The sequence below is a fragment of the Balaenoptera borealis genome (assembly GCF_965194805.1).
Source record: "Balaenoptera borealis genome assembly, chromosome: 8".
NCBI classification, from domain to species: Eukaryota; Metazoa; Chordata; class Mammalia; order Artiodactyla; family Balaenopteridae; genus Balaenoptera; species Balaenoptera borealis.
This window is the reverse complement of record NC_138865.1, coordinates 54,714,283-54,733,285: the sequence shown is the minus strand read 5'-3', so window position 1 is coordinate 54,733,285 and position 19,003 is coordinate 54,714,283. Positions and strand designations below refer to the sequence as shown.

The window sequence follows — 19,003 nt, the reverse complement described above, 5'->3', positions numbered from 1 at the left end:
ATGGCTCAGCCTCTCTTTTTTTTGTTTTGCCTATTGTGAAAAGCTTTTTGGTCAGGCATGCCGTGACCTTTTTTAGCATTCTTTTAGCACAAATACATAATTTATCACTTCACTCCCTCTCTGCATCTCTATTTTTTTTCCTTCTTAGTTGACTTCCATAATTAAAATAATACTAGCTAATGGGATTGTAATCAAGCATAAACATAGGCGTGGCATCACACAGCAGTACTCATCTCACCTAGGTGACTATCTAGGTGATCTAAAGTGGACTTAAATTATTTTTGTTTTGTTTTTTAGTTGACCATTAAAATAAGAATTCCAACCTGAAATTTTCTTTTTTTTAAAATTTTTATTGAAGTATAGTTGATTTACAATGTTGTATTAGTTTCAAGTGTACAGCAAAGTGAATCAGTTATACATATACATATATCCATTCTTTTTCAGATTCTTTTCCCATATAGGTTATTACAGAATATTGAGTAGAGTTCCCTGTGCTATACAGTAGCTCCTTATTAGTTATCTATTTTATATATAGTAGTTTATATATATTAATCCCAATCTCCAAATTTATCCTTTCCCCCCATGTTTCCCCTTTGGTATCCTTAAGTTTGATTTCCCGATCTGTGAGTCTGTTTCTGTTTTGTAAATAAGTTCATTTGTATCATTTTTTTTAGATTCCACATATAAGTGATATAAGATGATATTTGTCTTTCTCTGTCTGACTTACTTCACCTAATAAAATAATCTTTAAGTCCATACATGTTGCTGCAAATGGCATTATGTCATTCCTTTTTATGGCTGAGTAATGTTCCATTTTATATATGTACCACACCTTCTTTATCCATTCCTCTGTCAATAGACATTTAGGTTGCTTCCATGTCTTGGCTAGTGTAAATAGTGCTGCAGTGAACGTTGGAGTACATGTGTCCAACCTGAAATTTTCTAATATTGAACTAATGGGCTCTCAAAAAAACCCTCAGCTCTCACCAGGACTCAAGAAAAACTAACACAGTGTAATTCACTGATTATCAAACCTGGTTGAATGTCAGAATCACCTCAGAACTTGTTCAAAATAGAGATTAGAGCTTCCATCCCACCACCTGAGATTCAGGCTTAGTAAGTCTAATAGTGCAACTCAATAATATGTACAAGCTTTTTCTAATAGATGTAAGAGGGTCAGTTGATTAAGGACACTTTTCAGTATAAAGTTCTATTAATTGTAGATACTTGGGTAACTCTGTGCTTTGTCTTAACAATGGATTATGAAGGTAATGAGAACGCATAAGTAGCCTGTGCTAACAACAGCGCCTCTAGTGACAGGGCGAAATGTCGTTACTTTTCAGCAAAAGCTCAATATAATTAATTAAGGGCTGGATTTAATTCAGTGACATTTGAATTTTATAGCTATACACTTGCAGCTATAAAACCACCTTTATTATTAAAATTCCTATAGGAAAAATAACTTGGTAATTGTGAGTCTGAAACTGGTCCCTAACTTGCTTTTCCCCATTGGCACAGTTGTTTTTATTACACACAGTGAGGCAACTATTATATGTAGCAGGACAGATTATGTTTTTTTAACAAGTGCCCTGGGGGTTCTGAGGCAGCTAGTCCGCAGACAAGGATTTGGGATCTCCAGTTACAAGCACCAGACTTGAGGTCAAAGTTCTGGGGTCTACTTCAGTCCTACTACTTGCTTGCTCTCTGGCCTTGGACAAACCATTGGGCCTTTCTGAGCCTAAGTTCCTCATCTATATAAAAGATGGAAATTCTTTACCTGACTCTCAGGGTTGTTATGACAACAAAAACAAATTCAGATAATGTGCATAGTACACCGTATGCACACATATATTCATTTATGAGATATTTATTATGGACCTACTATGTGCCAGGACTGAGTGGTAAGAACAAAGAAGAGAACAAGAGGGATGTGATCCCTGATTTTATGGAAGTTACATGGTGAGGGGTGGGAGGCAGAAAACACACAGATAAGGTAAATTTTGATAGTTCTAGTGCTTAGGGAGAAAATAAAATTGGCATTGAGCTGCGTAATGACTGGTAAGGGAGGGAAGGCATGTATGCTTTAGAAAGGCCCCAGTAGGAGGTGATATTTGTGTGGAGACGTGAATGACCAGAAGATAACTGTGCAGAAGTCTTCGGGTGGAGGATATCAGGGAAAGGGAACAGCTGGGACAAACGTGCTGATGTTCTGGAAGAAGGGACCGAAGGGCAGTGTGGCTGCAACAACAGTGATCAACTGGAAGTGTGGCCTCAGGGAGGTAGAGGGAGGGTAAACAGCTGGGCCTGAACACGTAGGGGATGGTTGGGCATGAAAAGGAGCTTGAAATTTCGTTGTAACTGCACTGAAAAAGCACTAGATAATTTAAGCAGAGGACTTGTGTGATCTGATTCATGTGGTGGGAGTGAGGAGACCAGTTAGGCTGTGGAATAGTCCACCCAGAGAACATGGCGGCATCAGATTATAGCAACGGAGGGACTGGTTAGATTTAGAGTACAGTTGACGTGCGAGCCGAGAGCTTCTTAGGGTCAGGAGGTAAGGTACAATACACCCGTATTAATTGTGTCATTCCCGCTGCACTCTCTTGTTATCACCCTGCATTAGTCTCAGAAAGCATTATAGTAAGAAATCACTCACCTTCACATCAGGTCATACATAATCTCAAACACATTGAATATAGGTGAGATAAGGAAAAGGATCCCAGTCAAAACAGATAGACAGCCTATGCATATATTCAAAGGTGAACTCCTCCGAACCCTCCTCAAGTTTCTGTCCTTAAACATATTGATAGTTCTAATGAGCTAATAACCCATGCCTAGAAGGCAATTAAAGGGGAGAGGAAAAGAAAGAAGGACAGCTTCTAATATGAAGCTGGGTGACAGTGCAAGCGGGAAGAAAGGATAAATAGATGATGGAGAAAACAAGAAGTATGAAAAGCAGGTGTAAGACTCCGAAGGGCATTGGTGAATTATGGTTTTCTTCACAGTTAATGAAGGCACAGAAGAGTGAATGCCATTGTAGATTGTCCTGCCTATAAAATGGTTGAAACAAAATTAAATCCATTTGGCTTACAAAAAATTAAGCTTTGGGTGTATGAAAATGATCTCATGTGGACCCTTATTTCCCCAGGTGCTCAATAAATGAATCTTTTCATTGTATTTTGTGGTCATGTACATGAAGTGCTGTATTTTTATCCCCAGCTGGTAAAGGCCTATTAAAGTGTAATGTACACAGAATTTCCACTTCTGGGAAGATGCCATAGATGTATTTTTTCCCTATTCCTCCTGGTAAATGCAACTAAAGTCCAGACATTGTATATAAAACAAACATAAGAAGACTGAAAAGGAGAGAGGAGAAAACAGACTGGCTAGGGACCTTGGGTACTGAGGAATGACACAATTGTGACTTCATTGGGTTTTCTGGGCTATTTGTTTGTTTGCCTCATAAAGCCCAAACTTGGAGCTGAAGAAGGCGGCTGCCAGGAAATGCAACAGAAACAGAAAAAAATGTCCCAGCTTAAGCCTGCTTCCTCTACCCAAAGGAACAGGAAAGGGGCAACCTAGCAGGACAGAAAACTAGAAAATGCTGCTCTAGTCCAAACACCACCCACACCAGCAAAGCCTGAATGGGAAGACTGGACTCCTCGGCAGACTGAAACATGGTTCCCCAACACCCCCATGGATGTGGAGTCAGAGAAGATGGATTTTATCCCCACAGGGGCATAATGTGGAGACCACATGGGGATCCTAGACTTCTACCCTCATCCTGCAGTGTCCCTCTTCCTCTTCCCGCTGGGGTGGTGGTAGAGAAAGCCTCCTGGAGAGTTAGGACTTTCACTCATCACCAGCAGTAACAAGGCTTCTCCCACGGCAGGGTCAGTGGAGAGCAGGGGGGAAACAGAAGCTCCACCCAGGCCCAGCAGTTAAGAGGAGTGCCCCATGTGGATCACAAAGGAAGCCAACTGGAGAACCTGGACTTCTACTTCCACTGGGTAGTAACCAGGTGGCATCTCCCTGCTCCCCGACCTGAGTGGTTTCAGAGAACAGCAGCTAAAACAGATTTAAATAAGGTCCAGATTTGTATAACATGATATGAAAATGTCCAGGTTTCAACCAAAAAATCACTCATCATACTAAAAACCTACTTTTAACAGTTTCAATGTAGTGATGGAAGTTCTATCCAGTGAAATAATCCAAGGAAAGGAAATAAAATGCATATAGATCAAAAGGAAGGAATAAACCTGTTTGCAGAAGAAATGATCCCCTACTTAGAAAATACCAAGGAATCTTCAAAAAAAGTTCTAGAACTAATATATAAGTTTAGCAAGGTCACACGCTATGCAAAACAACTGTTTCTGTATACTAGCAATGAACACATGAACACTGAGATTGAAAATACAATATCATTTACCATCCCTTAAAAAAAATAATAATTGGGTATAAATCTAACAAATTATGTCCAGGACTTGTACACTGGAAACTACAAAACTCTGATGAAAGAAAGTAAAGGAGATCTAAATAAATAGACATACAGTGTTCATGGATTGGAAGGCTCAACACAGTAAAGATGTCAATTCTCTCTAAATTGATATTCATGTTTGTATATTTCCTATCAGAATCCCAGCAAAATTTTATGGTTGTAGACAAAACTATTCTAACATTCATGTAGGAAGGCAAAGAAACTAGCATAGCAAAGAATAATAAAGTGGGAAGAATCAGACTCAAGAATCAATTTCAAGATTAATTATATAACTACAATAATTAAGACTGTGTGGTATTAGTAGAGAGATAGACACATAAATCAGTGGAACAGAAACAAGAACACAGAAGTAGAGCCACAAAAATATACTCAGCTGATGTTGACAAACACAAAAGCAATTCCATGGAGGAAAGATAGCTTGTTCAATTAATGGTGGTGGAGCAATTGGACATCCATAGGCAAAAAACAAATAAACTTTGACCTAAGTCTCACACCTTATATGAAAATTAACTCAAAATATATCACAGACTTAAATGTAAAATGTAAAACTAGGAAACTTGTAGGAAAAAAATAGGAAAAAAATTTTAGGAACTTGGTCTAGGTAAATAGATCTTACACTTAACATTAAAAGCCTGATCCATGAAAGGAAAACTCGATAAATTGGACTTCATCAAAGTTAAAAACTTTTGCTCTGTGGAAGATCCTGTTAAGAAGATAGGGGAGGGCTTCCGTGGTGGCGCATGGGCTTCCCTGGTGGCACAGTGGATAAGAATCTGCGTTCCAATGCAGGGCACACAGGTTCCATCCCTGGTCCAGGAAGATCCCACATGCCACAGAGCAACTAAGCCTGTGCGCCACAACTACTGAGCCTGAACTCTAGAGCCCGCGAGCCACAACTACTGAAGCCCACGCACCTAGAGCCCGTCGTGCTCTGCAACAAGAGAAGCCACTACAATGAGAAGCCCACACACCACAACGAAGAGTAGACCCTGCTCGCCGCAGCTAGAGAAAGCCCACGCACAGCAACGAAGACCCAACGCAGTCAAAAATAAATAAAATTTAAAAAAAAATTTTTTTTTTAAAGAAGATAGGGGAAAAAATCTATAGACTGGGAGAAATTTATTACAAACCACGTATCTGACAAATGACTTACATCTAGAATGTAAAGAGCTCTCAGAACTCTATATAGGAAAAAAATAATCCAATTATAAAATGCTAAAGGACATGAAGAGACATTTCATCAAAGACATAAAGATGAAAAATAAGTACATGGAAAGATGTTCAATATCACTAGCCATTGGGGAAATGCAAATTTAAAAAAAACACAATGAGATATCACTACACACCTATCAGAAAGGCTGAAATTAAAACCAATGATAACGTCAAATGCTAACAAGGATGCAGAGAAACTAAATTACTCGTACGTTACTGGTGGGAATGTGAAATGATACAGCCACTCTGGAAAACAGTTCAGCAGCTCCTTAAAAATCTACTGTATGACCTAGCAATTACACTCCTGGGCATTTATCCCAGAGAAAATGAAGACAAATGTTCACACAAAAACTTGTACAGGAATGATTATAGATGCTTTATTTGAATAGCCAAAATGTGGAAACAACCCAGATGGCCTTCAACATCTGAATGGCTGAACATACTTGGTACATCCATACCATGGAATACTACTCAGCAATAAAAGGGAGCAAACTATTGATACATGCCACCATGGTACCATGTGAGACCTGTAAGAAGCTCCAGAGAATTATTCTGAGTGAAAAAAAGCCCATCAAAAAAAGTTACGTACCGTATGATTCCATTTATATAACATTCTTGAAATGCCAAAATTATAAGAAATGGAGAACAGATTAATGGTTGCCAAAGGATTAAGGCAGGGCTGGGGCAGCATAAGGGATCCTTGTAGTGATGGAAATGTTGTTCTGTAGCTTAACTTCATCAATGTCAGTGTTCTAGTCATAACATTGTACTCTAGTTTTGTAAGATATTTCCATTGGGGGAAACTGGGTAGAGAGTACGCAGGATTGCTCTGTGCCATTTCTTATAACTGCATGTGAATCTACAACTATCTCAAAATAAAAATTTAATTAAGCCCATAAACACAGAATTTATTGGATCATTTGTTAATTTAATGATAAGATGCACAAATCATCCCAACTTGTTGGATACCATGCTCTCTCCTCAGATTCTTTTTGTGACAATTCTATGGTAGCTAAACAGGTGGGTGCGTGGACGGATGGTTTTTATAGTATACAGTTAGAGTTTTTTCCAAAGGAAAACACGGTCAGTGGAAAAAGCCTGGGTATGTCCCTTGTTCATTGTTGGTCATCTCGAGTTTCAAGGGAATACCCAAAGCCACCATCTAATAAAATGTCACGCTCCTTCTCACCCTCAGGAAAGCCACTAGTGAAAACATCGCGAGGGGCTGTGATCAACACGGAGGAGCCCGCGATCACAGTTGATGTAGGAGGCACCGTCAAAACAGTTCGAGGCGTGAATGTGACTATTAACTGCCAAGTTGCAGGTGAGAAATGCATTCATATGTTAATTCATTTGTTCAAATATTAATGGAGCCCTGTGCTAGGCTGGGGGCTGGAAAGATAAGTACAAATTCTGCTCTCAGGGATTTGGGGCTAGTAGGAAAACTCAAGCATGAACCTCAGTCACTCTGAAAGTGGAAAGTGCTGCCGCAAGTTGAGAGGAGGAAAACTGGGACAGATGAAGGGAGAAGAGGTGGTTTTTATCTCCGTCTTGCATACTGGTAGAATGTGAGCATGCAAAGATGGGGGCAGAGGGTGTTCCAGGGGGACGACAGAGTGTGAGAAAATTCATGGAAGTAGGGAAGCCGCAGGACTTCAGGGGAACAGCGTGTGCTTTGGTCTGGCCAGAGCCCAGAGTGCATAGATAGGGTGGTGGGGCTTAAACTTTAGTAATGTGGGTTGCACCTGTGCCGTGGGAGAGTTTGAACGCCTGGATGAGGAGTTCAGACAAAGGCAGAGTGAAAGTGACATTAAGGGGCCATGCAGTGCATAAAATGGATTGAAGAAAAGAAATACAGGGACAGAGAAGCCAGTTAAGAAGTCATCATAGGCTTCCCTGGTGGCGCAGCGGTTGGGAGTCTGCCTGCCGGTGCAGGGAACGCGGGTTCGAGCCCTGGTGTGGGAGGATCCCACATGCCGCGGAGCAGCTGGGCCCATGAGCCACAATTGCTGAGCCTGCGCGTCTGGAGCCTGTGCCCCGCAACAAGAGAGGCCGCGATAGTGAGAGGCCCGCGCACCGCGATGAAGAATGGCCCCCGCTTGCCGCAACTGGAGAAAGCCCTCGCACAGAAGCGGAGACCCAACACAGCCATAAGTAAATAAATAAATAAATAAAATTTAAAAAAAGAAAAAAAAGAAGCCATCATAGTAGGGCTTCCCTGGTGGCGCAGTGGTTAAGAATCCACCTGCCAATGCAGGGGACACGGGTTCAAGCCCCGGTCCAGGAAGATCCCACGTGCTGCGGAGCAATTAAGCCCGTGCGCCACAGCTACTGAGCCTGTGTGCCACTGAAGCCTGTGCGCCTAGAGCCTGTGCTCTGCAGCAAGAGAAGCCACTGCAATGAGAAGCCTGTGCACGGCAACAAAGAGTAGCCCCCGCTCGCCGCAACTAGAGAAAGCCCGTGCACAGCAACGAAGACCCAACACAGCCAAAATAAATAAATAAATAAATTTATATCCAAAAAAAAAAAAAAGAAGCCATCATAGTAGTTTAGAGCAGAGGTGCTGGGGCCTGAACTCAGGGCAGTGGTGGTAGAAAGCTCGGGAGTGGATGGCAGGGGTGAGACCAACAGGAACCTGGAGCTTACTCACATCAGAAGTAGGTAGGAGTCACTAATGAAAACAGCCAATTTTGTTAGGGGTGTGATACAGGCATTGCCCTTGGGTAGGCCTTGCAAACTCAGAGGCCTAAAGGGACCAGAAAGTCACAGGGAAGTGGAGGAGTAGTGGACCAGAGGTGGTTGTAGTATGCTCTTCATAAAGGCATCTACTGTCAATTAAAAAATAAAAAACACCCACATAGACTGGAACAAAGCCCAGCTACCAATTCTGCCTTCCTGTGAACTGCTAGCCTGTCTACCCTAAGGGTTTTCACCCCCACAGTGCAAAGGAAAAATGGATGGCTCTCGTGCCCAGCGACAGTCCCCTGCTTGCTGTCCTCATCAGATATACCTTCCTGCGGCACCCAAACCACGGTTCCCCAGTCATACCCTGTCTGCAAAAACGACAGGCATTGGCACCCCCTGCTCTGGGGGTTTCTTCCTCTTAGATCTCAGCCCCAACACTGGAAGATTTACCTCCACTTGTGATTTATAAGGCCAGAGATAACCCATTTTAAAAGAAGTAGGAGGAGAATCTTCATCTACAGCATGTTGTTTCCAAAGAACAGCCAGGTCTGGTTTTTCTCTGAAATGTTCTGGTAGCTCCAGGAACCCAAAAATATAAATCTCTCTCTGTCATCATGCATTAGCTTCTTCTTGGTAAAGCTTCCCTTGGCCTGTGCATCCAGCCTCATCAGTGAAAGCTTCTGGAACTAAATCCCTTCAGGCTCTATACTCCGAGATTGGGAGTAGGACAAAATCTCTGACAGGGCTTCCCATGAACGAGTTGCCCCTCTATACACAGACTGGTGGTAGAGGCAGGGTCCTTTGTGCAGGACCATCACTCCTCATGTGATCACTAGGAACATGGGCCTTGGAGACGGAACACCAACTGGAGATATGATGGACCATGTTGGTTCTCCTCTTGAGCGCTGGGATTGGTAGGACTAAAAGAATGGGAAGCAAAGAGCAGCAAAGCAAGGAATTGGGCATTTGAGGGAGACTGAGAGAACCAGAATGCAGGTGGAGAAGTATTTATCATGGGGAACCCAAGACAGTCAAACCAGCTTTGGTCAACTCTTCCATGCCACCTAAGGCCATGTCTCCCGACTTCATCCAGAGACTCACTCTTGGTAACCTGATGGTGAAATCCTAGGTTGTTAAGTCCAGTTTTTGCCTGGCCATGTACATTAGGTTCTTTGCTTGAATGTTTATTCATAGGGCCATTTGTATTAATCATGGTTAACTAAAATAAATGTGTGTCTCTGCCATTATGCCTTTTGATTTTTATTCAATGTAGATGGGAAAGAGTCTGCTTTTGATTAAACTGTTGGTCTGTGAATTTACTGGACAAAGAAATCATTCTTGAGCTGAGTCTCCAGTCAAAATACTGACAGCTATAATGCTAAATGGCAGAAAAAACTAGTTTTACTTTGATGCTACAAGTGGCTTTTATGGCTCTCTTGTGACATAATTTTAATGGCTATATAATAGTGTATTTTAAGAATATTACATAATTTACCTAGAATAACTCATGTCCTTACATGTTTGAGTTGTTAGCAGTTTTTCATTAAATAACTTTTTGCATACATATGCTTTCAACATGTAAAATTCAGCCTCACAAATTCTTCCCAACTCTTAAGCATAAAAAGCATTAAGCAATGAGTATGATGAGGCTTTTTCTTGAAAAGTGATCCAATCCCTTAATACCACTCCCAAACTTGTTCTCTATTTAAGAAAATTCAGAAAACTGAGTAGGAGATAAAGGGTTGGAGGAGGAGTGTTTCAGTCATTGGGAACAGGATGTGCCTGAGGTAGAAAGAGTGTGTTGGATCTGAAGGAGTGAAATGTGGCTGGTGTGTCTGTAGGATGGAGAGCAGAGAAGAAAGTAGTGTGACATGTGGCTGGGAGGTGGGGAATAGTAGGCAAGGGCTAGATCTTACATGCTTTCCTAGATTATAGTACAATTTGGAGCAAGGGAAGCTTTTGCAGACTTAGGATATAAAATTGTGAGGACTGGTCATGTAGAAATAACTAGTTGAGGAGTCAATGATAGGCAGTGTATTAGCTAGGGAAGGTTAGACTCTGGTAACAAGTAGACTCCCAAATGTGTAATGACTCAAACACAATAGAAGTTCATTACTGCCTACCTAGGAGTCCAAAGAGTGGTCCTGGTCAGCTGGAGGGGATCTGCCCCCCACAGTCCTTCAGCATCACAGAACACTGGTGGCTCTGTTATCTTGAATACATGCCTTCCAAGGTCTCCCCAGAGGTTCTCTCTATCCTGTCAACCAGAAGAGGGGAAAAACAAAGTGTAGACGATGGTTGAGAAGATTTTAAGGGTGACACCTGGAAGTAACACACATTACTGCTTCTCACATTCCTTCTTAGTCACATGGCTACTCACAGCTACAAGGGCTGTTGGGAAATATAGCCGGGCTGGGTACCCAGGAAAAAGAAGAAACAGCTTTCAGTGTCTGCCACAGTCAGTGTGAAGAAATGTGGAAGGCTGTAAACCTTTCCAGACTTACATGGTTCTTTAGAATAATTGCCAAGGCTGACATTTAAGTTACTGTATCCTTTCCTTGTCTTGCACCAAGCCATCAAAGAAACTTCTAGAACTTATCATGTCAAGATGTACCTTTCAGTGGATGCCCCACCTCAAGATGTTGACAAGCCGCCATGGTGCAAGCAGCCTTCCAAGTGTAACAAGTGGTCTAGTTAACAAGAATATCCTGTCTGGGATTTAAAAAAAGATGATTATACATCACCCTACCTGGCAGCTCAGTGGAGATTAAAGACACTAATCCTCATAATCATATCAAGTTACATCCCATTATGACTACACTCAGTTACTGATCCTTTCAAGCAGCAGGGAGAGCACTGTGTTATTGATAAGGTATGCCACAAAGGGGGAGAAGTAAAGGCAGGTCCTTTTCCTTCCTTTTTTAGACACAAATCATACCAGGGAGTCCAGAGTGTGGAGCCTATCGAACTAACTTGTCAACAGCATAGCTTTGGACTTTGTTCTGTGGTGGAGTATATTTTTTGTCATTTTTCAGACATTTCTTTGTGTAGAATGTGCTGTCACATCACAACAGGCTTGGGAAAAAAAAAAATCTTCCACATCCTGACTAAGCTTCTCACCAAGAAGAGCACTAGCAAAGCCAGCACAAATGGATTCTAGAAAGTTCTCTCTTAACAATAATCTTGGTGTTACAATTACAGCAGAAAGGTTAATTCCAAAAGTAGGAAATATTTAAGGATTTGATACCAGAAATAATAGTGCAGCAATTCATACCTTTTCTAAGGAAGCAGTCTGGTATAATGGCAGGCAGTGTCATGTACTTGTTAGGATGGGGATCCCTAGCATCAAATGTATCTGAGTTTGGATCCCCACCTGCCATTTGTAGGTCACTGATTGGCCATGAGGTAGAGAGGAGGTACAGGGACTCTGTCACCATGTAATCATTCAGGAATCCAAACTAATGTCATTTTAGGCAGATTTCATAATCTCTTCAGGTTCCAATTTCCTCATCAGTAAAATGGAGTTAATAACAATGCTTCATATGACCTTTGTGAAAAATGAGTGATTATGTTTATTAAATGTCTGGCTGATAGCAAATACTCAGTAAATGTTCTTTCTCCATCTAATGTGTTCAGGATATTTTTGTATAGCTCCTGACCTTGGTGCATTCCCAATGTCTAGGTATTCTAAACATCATTGTTAGGCATGTATATCTGGTACCTTTTCCAGGGACTCTGGCATATATGAGGGCTGGAGATATTTTCTGAAGCATCGTTGTCATCTCTTGAGAGGAAAAGAAAAAAGAGATCTCTGGTGCATTGTTTACTTTTCTTCTCCCCTTGTTCCAACTTTGTTTGTAATATGTCAGAACCAGTCACAGCAGGACTGGCTGTAATTCCAAAGTATCTTTTTGGTGTCATTCTCTGCTTAAGGCGCATAATCGCAGGCAGGAATCCCCCAAAATGTGACACCAGCAACTCCATCTCCATTGGCAAATTCTTGATGCAGGTCCATGTTTGAGGGAGTCTAAGAGAGGTTTGCTAATCTATGTATTAAAGAATGATTCCTACATCATTTGGCTTCCCTCGGCACTGCTGTCACTTCTGTGGTCCCAGTTTTACAGAGACTGGAGGTCACTTCCTTCTACCCTTCATTAACCTGAACATGTCCATTCCTCCCATGAACTCCCCTGCTCTCAACTGAGGAATTCAGCACTTTTGGCAAAGACTCTGTTTTGTCCTGTTAAACAGACTTGCTTTCAAAGGGGCATGAGGCCAAGAGTGATGAAGTGATGAAGGAAGAAGCTTACACCCACTTCCTGGAGACATGAGAAATGGCTCCATCCCTGGGTCATCTCTCTCTCCCTCCTCCTCCTCTTTCTCACCATCCGTGTCTCCCCTCTGGCTGTCCTACAGGCACATAAGCCCTGACCAGTGAATGACACATAGGGGAGCAGCAAGTCTTGCTGCAGGAGCTGACCATGTAAACACAGTGTTGGCTCTGGAGACACACACGCCATGGCCCACGGACACCGTCATGGAGAGAGAGCATTCCCCCCGACCATTCACTTAGTCATCACGCTTTTGCTGGTGGAACTGACAGCCCATTAGTCTGGTTCTCCTACTCGGCCTCCTCGCTCTAGAACAGCCTCAGTTCCTATCAGGGATTGTGTGCTTACTGCCCACAGCCCTCCTCCGAGGAAGGTGCCAGTGACAAGTGCTACGTGTAATCAGTTCATGGTGAGGGAAAGTGGGTGAATACTTGAAAAAGATGGTTTGTAGGACCTCATTTTTCCTTACACTTTCAGGAGAGAAATGACTGGAAGGGTTTTCTTCAACTTACTTTTCAGAGGCTTTCTCCTGAATGCCATGGAATTTTTCTTTTTTTTTTCCCCAACATGAAAACGGAGCTCAGGGACCAAAGTCTAAGCTGGCATGGCTGGGCATCATGATGCTCTTGCTCTCCCTAGCGGTGCTGCAATGAAAAATCAGCTTTTCTGCCTCTCACCTGCATCTTTTCTCCAGGTGTATTTGGAGATAGTGCCAGCCTGACTCCTGTCATGCACCTGAGCCTTAAGTTTCACAGTGTGTGCCCCTCCCTGATGGAACAGGGCTTCGGTATCCAGGTCTCCACCCCTTTCAGCAGCCTTGCCTCCTTTCTCCGGCCAGCCTGCCAGTCCCTAGTGATTCACATTGAATTATGGGTAATCTGAACAACAGCAAAAGAGAGAGGACCAGAGAGTCACTCTCCTGTTTCCCATTAACAGGGAGAAAAGCCCTACAGATTGGCCAGACACTTGGGCCACACACCTTAGGCCACCATTCCACCACTGGAAACTCCACCTGAGGCAGCAGGCCAGCAAGGACACCAGTGAATTCACACAAGATAGCTCATTGTTAGTGAGGGAACATATGAGACCACCCTTCCACCCCACCCCACTTCCTGACACTGGGAGTTCAGGAACAGCAAGTGTTCAAGGGGTCATAATGAGGGCTGATGAGCTGGCTGTTACAAAGTAGACTGTGGGTAAATTTTGTTCATCAAGGACAAGCAACAGGTACACAGGTAACTCCTTGAAGGTGTCTTCATTCTCAACAGTACCCTGCCCATGAAGGGTAAGGCTGCCCTTGCCCCAAGGGCAAAATCCATCCCCAACTCAGGGAAAGCACAGGACTAAAGCTCTGGCTCTGATTGTTCCTGGCTTTGACCCTGTTTACCTGGATCTGACATTCTGAACCTGCCCTGGATACATGTCTAAGAGTTTTAGAAACAAACGTTTCGAGCTCAGTTAGCAGGCTAGACAGTGCAAGGAATGGAGCTTTCTACTCCCTGGAGACGTGTGAATTAATGCCACACGCTTTCTGTCTCTCAGCTCACTCAGAACTTGGTCTCCTATGCAGACCATCTCAGAAGGCTTGTCCTAAACTGGGGCCTCCTTACCAGCATGTGACCCACAGGGAAACTTCCTCAGGAATTAAAGCCATTCTTTTGTCTTAGTCTACTCAGGCTGCTATAACAAAATGCCATGCATGGGTGGCTTAAACAGCAGAAGTTTATTTCTCATGGTTCTGGAGGCTGGGAATTCCAAGATCAAGGTGCCAGCCCATTCAGTTCCTGACCAGGACTCTTCCTGGCTTGCAGACAGCTATCTTCTTGCTGTGTCCTCACATGGTGAAGAGAGAGAGAGAGAAAGAGAGAGTCCCTTCTTATAAGGGCATTAATCCCATCACAAGGGCCACCCCCCTCATCACAATCTCATCTAAACCTAACAATCTCCAAAGGCCTCACCTCCTAACACCATCACACTGATGGTGCTTAGGACTTCAACATAAGAATTTACAAAGGACACAAACATTTAGTCCATAACACTCCTAGGGGATAGAGCCTGACTTCCAAAGACAGGAACCCCATCCCAATTCAGATGTGCATACTCTCCCCAGCTCTCTCTCACAACAATAACTTAGATTGAGGAGAGAGCAGAACACTTTCTTTTTGTCTTTCTTTTTCTGTGGTGATACTGATAGTTCAATCTTTTCTTGTTCTAAGAAAATACTTAGGCTTCAAAGAATACAGGCTTGTTTTCTACATAGAGTGTCAACTCTGGTAAGGATCTAGCAGCTTTCATTTGTCTGGTTCATGAATATATCTACATTTTGTAGCTTTTAACTTTCTACTGAGATATGATATTTATACAGAAAAGTGCACATATCATAAAGGTCCCAAGCCCACCAAACCAGCCCCCAAGTCAAAAAACAGAGGATTAGTAGCAACCAAGCTCCCTGTCCCCACTCTCAGTCACAGCCCCTCCCAGTCCATCCCAGTCTCTCAGAGGAACCCCCCACTCTGACTGCTGACAGCAGAGTACTGATGTTACCAGTTTTTGTTTTCTACTTTCAGAAACAAAATCATACAGTGTGTACTCTTTCACGTCTGGCTTTTCTTATTTAACGTTAGGTTTGTTTCATGTAGTTGTCAGTCATTCATTTGCACTGGTGTATACATTCAGTTCTGAAGTGTTTTCTCCAAAGAATTTGGGTTCACTCCTTCCACCCTGGCAAGTGCCCTTTTCCCAGCTGCCTCCTTCCTCTTCTTTGAACCGGCCTCTCTCTTCCTGCCTCATCAGTGTGAGGTTTAAAAGGCAAAAGATCCCAAGACGGCTGAGAGGTCAGAGGCATTATTTAGTTTGGCTGAAGGGGAGTAGAAGACGCCCAGGCACATGCTTCCTGCAGAGCAGCCCTGGGGCGGGCCCTGGCAAGAGTCTATAAATGCCTCCAGGGTCACCTGAATGTGTTGGCTGATGAGTTTATTTTTTTTTCCTCCTAGGTGTGCCTGAAGCTGAAGTCACTTGGTTCAGGAATAAAAGCAAACTGGGCTCCCCTCACCATCTGCACGAGGGCTCCTTGCTGCTTACAGCCGTGTCCTCCTCGGATCAGGGCCTGTACTCCTGCAGGGCGGCCAATCTGCACGGGGAGCTGACTGAGAACACACAGCTACTGATCCTAGGTAAACACCTCGAGGCCGGCTGCCCCCTGCGGACCCCACTGGGGGTGACTGTCTAACCCACCCTCTACCTCCTGTCCCTGATCCAATGAAGTGCATAAAGGTAAAATCAATATCCCTTCCCTTCTCCCCACCTTAGGGCCTCCCAGTAGAAAGAACACAGACCTTGGGCCAAGCAAGCCAAGCAGACGTCAGTTAGAACCCTAGCTCTACTGCTGACTCACTGTGTCACCTTGGGCAAGTCACTTAACCTTGCTAAGCCGTAGATGCTAGTCTCTGTGTAGAAACTTATGGAACAAGATTGCCCATGTTTGGGTAAGAGTTGGCAAATAGAGGTAACAGAAGTACAGCAGTCGCTCTTAACTCCTTCTATGTTAAGGACTTCTTGGAGAATCAGACGAAAACTATGGATTTACCTTGTCGAGAAAAATTCATAAATGCAAAATTTTTTTTAAATTTCAGGAAGTTCATAGTCTAGTCCACCTGAAGTCCACACGTGCACACCCCCTGTCTTTGTCCGTTCCGGCTGCTATAGCAAAATAGCCACAGATTGGGTGGCTTGTAAGCAACAGAAGATTGTTTCTCACCCTTCTAGAGACTGGAAGTCCAGAATCCAGGTGCCCTCATGGTCGGGCTCTGGTGAAGGCCCTCTATGTGGCTGCAGAATCATGGCTTCTTACTGTGCCCTCGTATGGCAGAAGGGATGAGCCAGCTCTCAGGGGTCTCTGTTATGAGGTCACTAATCCCAATCAGGAGGGCTCCACCTTCATGACCTAATCATCTCCCAAAGTCTGTACCTCCTAATATCATCACCTTGAAGGAGTTAGGATTTCAACATGTGAATTTGGGGGATGCAAACATTCAGACTACAGCGCCCCCAAACGTAAGGACCTCTGATTAAAGAGTCTATCACAGTTCCTGGCATAAAATAATTATTTAAAAATAACAACAATTGCTGAGACACCATCAGCACTCACTGATGCCCAGGGCTGGACTCAGCCGCGTGCAAGCTACAACCCTTTGTCCTCCGGATTAGGACTCTCTGCTTCTCTTCCCCACAGAGGCTGGGAATTGGTGGGATAGGATAAAGAAGCTTGTTTTGGTCTTACTTTTTTTAAAAGGCAATTATTAGAGCACGTGTGCTGGCTATCTCAGGAAGAGAAAGCCATCATTCTTAGGGGAAAAAAAAAAGGAAAATGTGAGAAATATGAATAATTACACACCACGCATACATACACATACATACATTATGGGCTTCCGCAGAGAAAAATAAGTAAACTTCTATTTTCACACCCCAAATTGATGATATACTAAAGCATAGGGTCTACCGCTGCCCACTCAGATTTCGGAGATGCCCACATGGGTTTTCATCTCAACAGTGGCTGCATAAACCTCCAGTTATCTTAGGAAGCCGCAGAAAATCAGCTCCGTGAAGGATGTGATTTGTTTTGTTTTGGATTTCATCTGGCTGAGCTGCTCGTCTGGAGCCTGGGGCCCAGAGACTCTTGCCCCACACTGAGTTATGGAGCTTACCGTGGTCTTTTCCTCCCTAATAACCCTTCCTTGTCGCCTCTGCTAACAGAGCTGAAAGCATAGGATGTGTAGCTGCTACCGCAGCTCCACCAGTGAAGTGTGTATGGTCTGGGAGCCAGATCTGCAGCATTCCGACGCTAATGCAGTGTGACCGTGAACGTGGAGTTTGAAGAGCATGACGTCTTCCCATTTTAATCAAACTGGATGGGAAAAAAAAATCACTAGTTAGATTCTTAATTTTAGGGCTTTCCGCAATCAGAAGCCTTGGTTTATTCATCAAAGTTTGTTACTTTCTTTAGGTACTTTATGGACATAGGAGTAGTGTTTCTCTTTTTTTTAATCAGCCCAAAATGTGACTTCATTTTTAAATGAGGGATTTCATGTATAAAGCTGAGGTTTCATGCCAAGGCCTGTGACTTAACCTGTAATGTGGAGACTTGAAGTGTCATGAGGCTGACTTTCACTCATGTGTTCATATAACTATTCATTAAGTGGGATGACTATTCATTAAGTGTTGCCTCGGAGTCCCATGTAGAGCTTTAGGATAAATACAAGCAGTGACCTCTGTCCTTGGGGAATTTACAGTTTCCCTCAGAAGATCAGCTGGACATGCCCTGAAGAAGTAAATTATGACAGAAGCTGTAAGGACATTAGGAGGGTGTGACATTTGGCCCCGAAAGATCGATGGTTTTAAAGATGGGACATAACCTCCCCTTTTGGCTCTTAATAAATAAACAAAGACTTCTTGAATTTTAATATTCTTGAAGGAATATTCAATTTCAGTACTCTTGAGGGAATTCCATTTCCCTCAATATTCAATTTCAATATTTTTGAGGGAATATTAAAAAGGATGGAAGGAAAAGAGTCTAGGTTTGAATAAACTGTCACTATCAGTTACTAAAATGATGGTATATCAGAGTAGAAAGAGACCTTGGAAATGATGAGGTTTTTCATCATTTTATAGATGAGGAAACTAAGGCTTAGAGGGATTAAGTGACTTGCCCAAGTTAGTGAATGAAAGAGCCACAGCACAAATTGAGTTCCTGAATCCAATTACGATGTTTTTACCCTATACCATATAAAGAATATTTTTAAATTATATAGAATATATATAGAATGTCTTTACAATTTTTAATTTATATATATAAATATATAAACTCATCACCGTTTTCTGTATGTGTTGGTCTTTTGTAGTCAAAGGCACAGTAGACAGAAGGCATGTTTCTGAAGTAGATTCAGGCACCACTGTGACTTCTTTATTTGCCATCCCTAAAAAGTACTGAACAAGGTGACAAGCACACAGTAGGCCCTCACTGAACACTGTTGAAATGACCATCAGTTACAAGGGCAACCCTCCTGCTTCTCTTTCCACTCCAACAAGTGCTCTAGAGAAAAAGGTGGGAGTTGGCCTTGGGGTGTGAAGCAGTGCTACAGGAAATGCAAGAAGAAGCAGAGCAGAATTCTGCTTCTTTCCCAGGAGAATCTGGGATCATCCTACCACTAGGTTCAGCAGGTGCTTGCCTCTTTATTTGTTCAGTGGAAATAATAAGCAAGCCACTATACTTCCCTTTTTG

The 19,003-nt window shown here is 42.9% G+C and overlaps 1 protein-coding gene across 3 annotated transcripts in view; it reads left to right on the top strand.

Annotated features, from left to right (window-relative positions):
- Positions 1-19,003, top strand: part of ADAMTSL1 (ADAMTS like 1) — a 470,823-nt gene that overhangs the window by 359,959 nt on the left and 91,861 nt on the right. For all 3 annotated transcript variants that reach the window (XM_082401580.1, XM_082401578.1, XM_082401579.1), the window contains 2 exons: positions 6,906-7,034; positions 15,720-15,899. In XM_082401580.1, coding sequence (XP_082257706.1) covers positions 6,906-7,034; positions 15,720-15,899 — 309 coding nt within the window. The remainder of the gene's footprint in view (positions 1-6,905; positions 7,035-15,719; positions 15,900-19,003) is intronic.